The sequence below is a fragment of the Frankliniella occidentalis genome, unplaced genomic scaffold, assembly GCF_000697945.3.
Source record: "Frankliniella occidentalis isolate FOCC.00 unplaced genomic scaffold, Focc_3.1 Scaffold62, whole genome shotgun sequence".
Taxonomy (NCBI): Eukaryota; Metazoa; Arthropoda; class Insecta; order Thysanoptera; family Thripidae; genus Frankliniella; species Frankliniella occidentalis.
In genome coordinates this window covers 125,701-133,957 of record NW_026267192.1, presented here as the reverse complement: position 1 = coordinate 133,957, position 8,257 = coordinate 125,701, and the positions used below count along the sequence as shown (strand labels likewise).

At 56.7% G+C, this 8,257-nt stretch overlaps 2 protein-coding genes and 1 long non-coding RNA gene across 4 annotated transcripts; 1 reads left to right on the top strand and 2 right to left on the bottom strand.

Annotated features, from left to right (window-relative positions):
• Positions 1 to 16: 16 nt before the first annotated feature.
• LOC127749520 (uncharacterized) lies at positions 17 to 2,056 on the bottom strand. Of its 2 annotated transcripts, XR_008011206.1 has the most exons (4): positions 1,561 to 2,056; positions 933 to 1,060; positions 524 to 657; positions 17 to 359 (listed from the first exon to the last, which is right to left on the bottom strand). It is a non-coding gene; the product is annotated as an uncharacterized LOC127749520 (long non-coding RNA). The 2 variants fall into 2 exon arrangements; XR_008011205.1 differs by lacking the exon at positions 17 to 359 and having other exon boundaries at positions 417 to 657.
• Positions 2,057 to 2,733: 677 nt separating this feature from the next.
• Positions 2,734 to 3,475, top strand: LOC113214053 (uncharacterized). Its single transcript, XM_052268013.1, has 2 exons — positions 2,734 to 2,958; positions 3,041 to 3,475. The coding sequence occupies exons 1-2, from the start codon at positions 2,737 to 2,739 to the stop codon at positions 3,245 to 3,247; spliced, it is 429 nt and encodes a 142-aa protein (XP_052123973.1). The 5' UTR covers positions 2,734 to 2,736; the 3' UTR covers positions 3,248 to 3,475.
• Positions 3,476 to 5,242: 1,767 nt separating this feature from the next.
• LOC113214065 (glycerol-3-phosphate phosphatase-like) lies at positions 5,243 to 7,638 on the bottom strand. Its single transcript, XM_026433325.2, has 6 exons — positions 7,378 to 7,638; positions 6,947 to 7,098; positions 6,726 to 6,866; positions 6,444 to 6,654; positions 6,209 to 6,353; positions 5,243 to 5,590 (listed from the first exon to the last, which is right to left on the bottom strand). Exons 1-6 carry the CDS (start codon positions 7,481 to 7,483, stop codon positions 5,419 to 5,421), a joined length of 927 nt encoding a protein of 308 aa, XP_026289110.1. The 5' UTR covers positions 7,484 to 7,638; the 3' UTR covers positions 5,243 to 5,418.
• Positions 7,639 to 8,257: the final 619 nt, after the last annotated feature.

Genomic DNA, 8,257 nt, shown 5'->3' with positions numbered 1-8,257 from the left:
CAATATGGCCTAATGTTCTTAATTCTTACGGAGGTTGAAATTTATGTTGGTGTTCAGAGGGAATTCCAATGATTTCTTGTGGGTCGTGGGGATCTATGTGGATATTTTATTAGTCCCAGAATCGCGCAGTGAACCCCGGGAGTCACATTCCTCTACCTTCCAACTTCCCGTATTGTTAATCCTTTCCTGATCTCCATTCACGAATGTTTTTGCCTATGGGCCTATGGGCTCAACATTTCTCCGGCATCTTGCTCGTGTTTCTTCAAGAAGATGCTGTTTTCGACAGATGCCGTACCCTTTTTTCTTCTCGTGCCGTTCCGTTTTTCTCAGGACGTTTTTCTCCTGAGCCGCACTCATCACTGCCAGATTTGCGAAATTTACAATTAACATTCGATCGGTACCGTCCCAGGAAAACGAGCTGCTACGCGAACACCTGGCGTCCGCCATCGCCAACTGCTGCAGCTGGAACAACAACTGCCACCAATTTGGCGCGCTGGACGCCGTGCGCCCGCTCGTATCCTACCTGGAGTCCAACAACAAAGCCGTGCACCGCACCACGGCTCTGGCCTTGCACCAGCTCTCCACCGACCCGTACAACTGCATCACCATGCACCACGCGGGCGTCGTATCGGTAAGCTCCTCGGCTCCTCGAAGTGCCTGTTGAGCAATGAGCACTAAGGGATCATTCAGAGAGTACGTCCGTCATTTTTTGCCGTTACGAACCTGCTCAGTTCAGCGAATGCACGCTCGCATAGCGCCTGGTGAGTAGGCAACATCTTGCCTGCTGCGCATGCGTGTACTGCGTGGTGGCCTACCCCGAGTCTCGCAGGCGCCAAGCTCTTGTAATTTGCCGAAAGAATCTTAGAAAAACGGACGTACTTTGTGGATAGCCCCTAACCAGGTAACCACCAGCGGCCCCGTTACCCACGCACCTTTCCTTTCTGCAGTATCTGCTGGAGACGATTGGTTCCTCGGACGAGGTACTGCAGGAGGCTTCCGCGGGCTGTCTCAGCAACATCCGCAAACTCGCCTTATCAGCAGAAAAGTTCAAATACGAAAACTGAAACGCCAAAAAGAGTTGGTTACTGTCAAGAAATACTATGGAATACAAATTATTTACAATTTTACGTCCCATTTTTTTTAACGCCTTATTAACGCTTTATTCTTAAGTATAATAAATCAGGTTGCTTTAAGCTTATACACTATTATACACTACACCACTTCACTTATTGACTCAAGGCCAACGCAGAGCTACTCAGACCATGTGACTCAATTACAGATGACTCATAGTCTCCTTAATTTCACATACTCAGCAGACGACATAACTTTGCCTCCTGCCAAAAAACATCGCGCGGTATGCTGGGTGCAGTATGTAAGTAGTGTGGCACACCCTCGAACAAGGTGGCACTCTTTGCGTTGCTGCATTCTATTCTATCCTACGTCTAGATTCGCAAATGATATTGGATGAACTCAGTTTTTACACATGTCCGCCCCCCCCCCCTCGCACATATCCTCAATGGCCATTGCATGCAGAACATGGTCTCAGCACGCCGCTCCTACGTGATAAGCGCCGTCATGATGTGCTCCTCGCCCATCCGCCTGCACTGTGCCATTTACGACGGGCCGTTTTCTCCGCAGATAACACTGTACTCCGCAGTGCAGCCACACGACGAGTTGAGGTTGAGTTTGACATGTGCCAAGTGTGTTTCGGTTAACACGCCGGTGCGCGCGGGTTTGCCTACTCCCTCTGATCGTGAGGTGCCACGCGTGTGAGGAGGCAAACCCGCTAAAGCAAAGAGAGTTGACCAGTACTGTCATCAACGTGCGCAAAACACACAGATAGAGTGCCGTCAAGGAGAACACGGTCGTTGAGCGCCTTGTACTGAGCGCGGAAGGCGGTGCTCGGCGAGGTGGTGAGAAGAAGAAGAAAAAGAACAACACGACCAAAACAACACAGCCTAACCTCTCATTCTCATTCACTCCGTTTCAAAATTCACAGCGTTGCATGATGCTCTCTCCCTTCCCCCGCCGCTTCCCATACTCTCCCGCCCGCTACGCCCTGCCGCCGCGCCTCGCCCCGGGGCGCGCCCTCCCCTAGAACTCTACACCGGCGGCCCCCCTCTCCAACCTCCACCCCTTGGCCATGGAATCCTTTCTGTTCGTGTTCAAAGTGGCCCTGGAGCGCGTGGTGCTGCTGCACGAGGGCGCCATGCTGCTGGGCGTGCCGCTGAGCGCGCGCGTCCAGTTCCTCGACCTGGCGCCGCTGGAGGCCGTCCAGGCCGTGCCGGCCATGCCTCAGGAGGGGGCCGGCGGCGGCAGGCGCCACAGCGTCACGTTCGACGGCTTCCCCGAGCGGCACACGCCGCTCTTCTACTCGGACTCGACCACCATGATCCGCAGCCTGCAGCGGCAGCCGCTCGTGGTCACGCTGTTCCAGCAGCACCCCGCCGCGCCCCTGCCCGTGGTGGTGGGCACGGCGCGCGCCCCCGTCTCGGAACAGTTCTGCGACCTGCTCTCCCGCGCCACCAAGTGCGCCGCGCGCCACCCGCTGGCCGCCGTGGTGCGCGGCGAGTACCCGGTGTGCGACGTGGACGAGGTGCAGGTGGGAGAACTCGCCGAGGGCCGCAGCCTCTACGCGCGCCGCGCCCCCCGCACCGAACACCGCCGCTGCTGCAGGTCGGCACCGTGTCCCTGACCGCTCGCCTGGTGTGCTTCGACGGCGAGGCACTGGAGCAGATGCGCGTCGAACGCGCCTCGCGCGCCGAGTCCACGGCGGCCTCCGTCTCGTCGCGGCGCTCGAGCGGGCCGTGCACCGACGACAGGCTGGTCACCACCACCACCAACGTGTGCACAAAGTGCATGCTGCCGAAGAGGCCGCCGAGCACCGGCGCCCACGCGCACACCAAGCAGCCCAGCCAGGCCACCATCTTGGAAGAGACCAACGATGTGTTCAGTAAGGTGAGCCGTAGAATCGTGCAGGAACAGCAGGAAGGTGGGGCGAAAAGCTTCTCTCCGATTCAACTCAAGCTCACGTTTCTAGGGCCTTGCCGCTGCAGGACCAACAGCGACAGCGCCTGTCCGAACAGCCAGCCCCTGCCTTAGCCGACGGACCAGCTCGCGCTCCGACGCCACGGAACCCAGCAGCAGTGACCTCGAGGCCAGATCAGACCTCGGTGGTCCCTGCACGAACCAGCATTCCGAGGCAGTCCACGTCCCCGCCGCCCAGGCTGCAGCCGCGGCTCAGTGAGGACCTCAGCGACCTGGGGGTGTACGGCCGGCAGCCGTCCAGGATCACGACGGCGCCGCCACCCTCCGGCGACCAGCGGCAGCTGGCGTCCCCTGCCCCGATGCGTGCCAGGTCGTCGACGCGGGGCGACGTCGAGGACGCGTCGGGTGACACACGCGACACCGGTGGTTCTGCGGAGAAGAGCGCGGTCCTCTCGGGCCCCACCGCCCCGGCGTACGCAGTGGTAGACCCTGGCACCCGCGCGCCCCCGGCGGCCCCGGCGCCCCCGGCAGCCCCGGCACCCCTGGCAGCCCCTGCGCCACCGGCGGCCCCGGCGGCCCCGGCGCCCCCGGCAGCCAATACGCCCCCGGCAGACCCTGCGCCCTCCGCAGCCCCTGCGCCCCCGGCAGCCCCTGCGCCCCCGGCAGGTCCGTCGCCACCGGCAGCCCCTGCGCCCCCGGCAGGTCCGTCGCCACCGGCAGTCCCGGCGCCCGCCCGGAAGGCCGGTCCTGCCCGGCCCGCTGAGGCCACCCACCCCCGAGCCGGGGCTCGGGCGGGAGCCCCGGGGGCCTCCAGGGTGCTCGCACCGTGCGTCGCCATACCCTCGCCGTTCAGTGACGCAACGCCTCGCGGGTCCGTGCCCTCGACCGGGACGGCGCGCAGCGCTCAGGTGGCGGTCCCCAAGGCCGTGGAAAGCAGGAACCTCCCACCTCCAGCTCTTGAGGTCGGCACGCGGGGGGCCGCACCGGGGCCCGGGGGCGCTAAGGCCGTCAGCTCCAAGGACGAAGGCGCCCCACGCGCCACGCAGGGAGTCCCCGCCGCTACCGTCGGAGCTGCCGACGGGACCGCGCCAGGCTCGCGAGGCAACGGGAGGGGTGCAAGCTCCACCGCAGCCGGCACGCAAGCCGTGGCAGCCGCCTCCGGTGTGACCAGGCTGCAGGGCAGCGAGGTCGCGGCCCCCAACGGGTCGGCGCGGAGCCCGCGCAACGTGTTCACGTGGGAGGCTGCGACCCACCACAGCGGGGGGGCTAGGCGAGGTGGCGCCGGGGGCGCTGCCCCCCCGGTAATGAGAGCAGGCAGGGCCGCGGACAGCGACTGGAGGGCCGCCGAGAAGGAGAGGTAAGAAGATTAGAAAGGAGAGCGGCTTGGGTGACCACTGCAGTGGTTTTTCCGTGGGGACCAGTCCCGTTCACCCTAGGCAGGAAGGCAAGGCGGGATACCGGGTACACGTACGGGTGCGTGGTGCTTGTGACCCAGGGTCACCACCCACTTCCTGAAGCTGCGCGGCGGGCTGGCGCGCGCCTCCGACTTCGCCTGGGACATGGACCTGGACACCCCCCTCGCCAAGTACGGGCACAGGGACTGCGTCATACCCCCGCGTCCCGTCCCCGGCAACCAGGGCTGGCTCTGGAACACTGCCTCCAACAACTACCAGGTACCAGCCGCCCCCTTGCCTTAGGGCTCGTCCATAGAAAGTACGTCCGTTTTTCTCGGATATATTCGACAAATTACGATGGATGTGCTGGGCGCCTGCGAGGCTCAATGTAGGCCATCCCGCGATACAGGCGAGCACTGAAGGAGTTATGTTGCCTACCTATCAGGCGCTATAAGAGCTTGAACGGGCTGAACCTGGTAGGGTTGTACCGGTGGATGACGAACGTACTTTCTGGGCGATCCCTATTATATGGGCCATCATGAGGGCAGGGGTCCCAATAACGCCGGCTGGTCGTGTTCTCCCCGCAGCCCCGCCGGGGATGGTACCCCGGGGCGATACCCCGGGGGATCGGCCTCGGCCCGCGGAGCCTGCGCACCACCCGCTCCGAGTAGAGGGTGCCTTATCTCCCACCGCCCCGCCCTCGCCCTTCACTGCGCTCGACAACGACTCAGCGAAATATATTCTCATAGTCATGCGACACGGAAGAGCGGTGTTCAAGATGCCATCGACAATAGAAATACACATTTTTATGCGAACATCGTGATTTTGTTATTGATGTGACGTTTATGAAAAGACTAACATTTTGCTTCGATTGTTTCATATAATTCAGGTAGCTGTCAAACTTTGTTTCCATTTTGCCTATATGTCAACAAACACAATGGAAATGGTGTTGCTTCTCCTAACAATTGTGAAAAAAAATAATAAGGAATAGAAAAGAAACTTGAAGAAACTCCGTTGTGTGGGGAGGCACGTCGTGTTACGCCCCCCTCTGACCTAATAAGGCGGGCAAGTCACCGATTGAATCGATGTAATAGTCGGGTAACAGTTCCGGATCACAGGTCTCCAAGTCTTTCAGCTGTGTCATGCCCGACAGAACGAGTAGCTTTTTCATTCCACACGCGTTGGCAACGCCCATATCTTGAACCAGCCTGAAACAGAAAATGTGTTTCCAATTTGGGTGGTCATTCACTTTTTGGGGGGTTTATTGCTTATTGCTGTACTGATTGTCCCATATTCCCCGTTAATTTATTTAAAGTACTCCCGAGGTGACAGGAGGGGAACGTTGGGCGTCAAGTTCTCTATTGCCCGAATCCCCGCAGTAGGGCGCTCTGCGCTCTGGGCGGGCTACCGTGTTCACACGGCTGTTTGGCGGGTCGGCCTATCTGGTGCGATACCACGGGGAATCGGCCTCAGCCTGCGCACCACCGCCCGGTCCGGGTATCCGAGTATCATTAGCGTCACCTCGTGAAACGTTAATTGTGGGGACACCTTCACAGCTGTTCTTTGCCGCACACAGGTGTGTGGGTGGGTTGCCTACTCGCTCGGGCCGTCAGACTCCATAGTGCGAGACGGTAGGCAAGCCCACCAGCACGCCTGCAATCGGTACAGTTCAACTAAAAAAGAGAGACAAGTACAGGTATATGGGATGCCCTGTGCGTTTTAAGGCGATTCTAAAGGAGGGGAAAACAGCGTGAGCAGTGACCATGTGCCCTTCATCCCCCCACCCCTCCTTTCTTTTCGGTCACACTCGCCCTCTTCGTACTTACGAGTCGCCCATGAAAATGGTCCTGTCCATGTTTAGATTGTGGATCTCCTGAAGGTACTCGCTGACCATCATGGGTCCTGGTTTTCCAATGAGCTCCGCTTTTCGGCCACTGCATTCTTCAAGTGTGCGTATAAAATGTCCTGGCCCTGCAACGGTTGGGTTCCGCGTTAAATTGCTCCTTAGTTTTGATTCAAGTTTTTTCAGCAAGGTTCTGCTTGACTCTTCTCACTACCTACCGAGCAAGATCTTTCCCTCGTCGAAGGTGACAAAACTATCTGTGGCCCCAACTAGAAACATGCAGTCTGGTCTTTTGAGGTGGTTGGTAGCCTTTACGAGGTCCATGAAGGTGAGATTCACGTCCAGGTCGACAATGACAGCTCCGATATCAGTATCTTCGTGAATGGCTCTGAGCATGGCGCCTAAGTCTTCCTCCATAAGATCTGAAGTCTGTAGAGGAAAAAGAAATAACTGAAAGCGGGAATTCATCGAGGGCGGTTTTAAAAGAATTCATCAGTTACCCTTTTATCTGGTACAACGGCAACACCCCGAGACCGTAGCTCATCCTTAAAGTGCTCCACACCCAACACAAACGCCTTTTTCTTGAATCCTATTTTTTCTAAATATCGACCGATGGCGATTGCTGGATAGACCACCTCATTCTGAAAAGTATAAAAATATATTAGTGGGAGAGAAACACGCGATCCACCATTTGGGTATAACACTTTGCATACATGCATACCTTTTGAACCGCGAACCCAAGTCTCTCAAACTTTCTGAATGGGGGTATAACAGAATTGTTTGTAACGAAAAGTATTTTTTTCCCTGCTGCTCTCAGGCTTTCCAATCCTTCCTTAACGTGGGGAATTCCTCGGAGTGGTGTCCATAAAACACCTAAACACAATAACAAGAAATGTGGTCCCTATCAAATGTCACTCTCTTCTTAGATCAATGTCTTATCCAATCAAATATTACCCTACCAACAGAGATTTGTCACAAAACGTCAGATTGACGTATTAGTGATGTGAAAATGACTTTTTGGGGTCCAAAAAGATGTCATAGTGATGCGAATTTTCATCATTTTGACGTTTTGTGACCAATCTCTGTTTGTAGGGTAGTAGTTCACATGCGTGCGATCCACCTCAAGCACAGTTATTATCGCCAACCACTCACCATCGCAATCGGACACTATTGTATCAAATTGCTGCATGAAATCATCCACGTTTTCTTTGGTGAGAGCCAGTGGTGGCCTCTTCGTCTTGGTCCACGCTGCCCCCATGGTACGTCTCGCAGGGAGTAATGCACGGCGCTGAGGGGAGACCGGGTGCGTGTTTGACGCGTGATGCTTGTCGCTCCGTGCGACACTGAGTACAGTGCGACAAGCGACACACTGAGGAGAAAGGAGGGGACGAGTGGAGAGGAGCAGCGCCTGCAGCGCCTGTAGGCAGCGCCGCCGAGGTGCTTCCCCCACCCGCGTCACCCGCGTCTCCTGTCTGTCCACGGTCGTGTAGAATGCAGCGCCGTGCGTCCACCCCCACCCCACTACCCTCCCACCCCTCATCAGTAGTTGGACCATGGTCAAAAGCCTAGCAGTAGCAGTGTGTTGATGGCATTTAAAAAGAAAATTCAAGAAAGATTTGAATTATATTTCCATTCTGTCGATTAACAATTAGTGTGCACTTTATGTTAAGGAGATTTTTTGCCTAGTTAAGTTTCAGGACAGAGACAGTCACAAAGCTCCTGGTAAACTTCTGATCGGCTATCTTACCACCATGATGCCAATTTGTGAAGTAATTGTGTCTTACTAGCTAATTTCAAAACAAATGATTAGTATTACTGTATGATCATTTTCTTTCTGATGTGTAGATGATTGTAAGAGTCGAATAAAGGAACGGAGGGAATCTTCAAGAGCACAGAAGAAGCCTGACAAATGTCAGGGTAGGGAGGTTCAAACGAGGGCTCAGTGTGGTGTGTGGTACTTTGCTCCACACATGTCTCTCTGATGCTGCATAAAAGATGAGGCACCACACTCACCTCAACCTTAAGCACCTCT

What these genes read in the sequence shown, in the direction of transcription:
- LOC113214053 (XM_052268013.1), top strand. Translation starts at nt 2,737, where the DNA reads ATGCGCGTCGAACGCGCCTCGCGCGCCGAGTCCACGGCGGCCTCCGTC. An exon ending in CCAACGATGTGTTCAGTAAG is followed by an intron (nt 2,959 to 3,040) that starts GTGAGCCGTAGA and finishes TCACGTTTCTAG; the next exon opens with GGCCTTGCCGCTGCAGGACC.
- LOC113214065 (XM_026433325.2), bottom strand. Translation starts at nt 7,483, where the DNA reads ATGGGGGCAGCGTGGACCAAGACGAAGAGGCCACCACTGGCTCTCACC. An exon ending in AATAGTGTCCGATTGCGATG is followed by an intron (nt 7,099 to 7,377) that starts GTGAGTGGTTGG and finishes TATTGTGTTTAG; the next exon opens with GTGTTTTATGGACACCACTC. An exon ending in ACCATTTTCATGGGCGACTC is followed by an intron (nt 5,591 to 6,208) that starts GTAAGTACGAAG and finishes TTTCTGTTTCAG; the next exon opens with GCTGGTTCAAGATATGGGCG.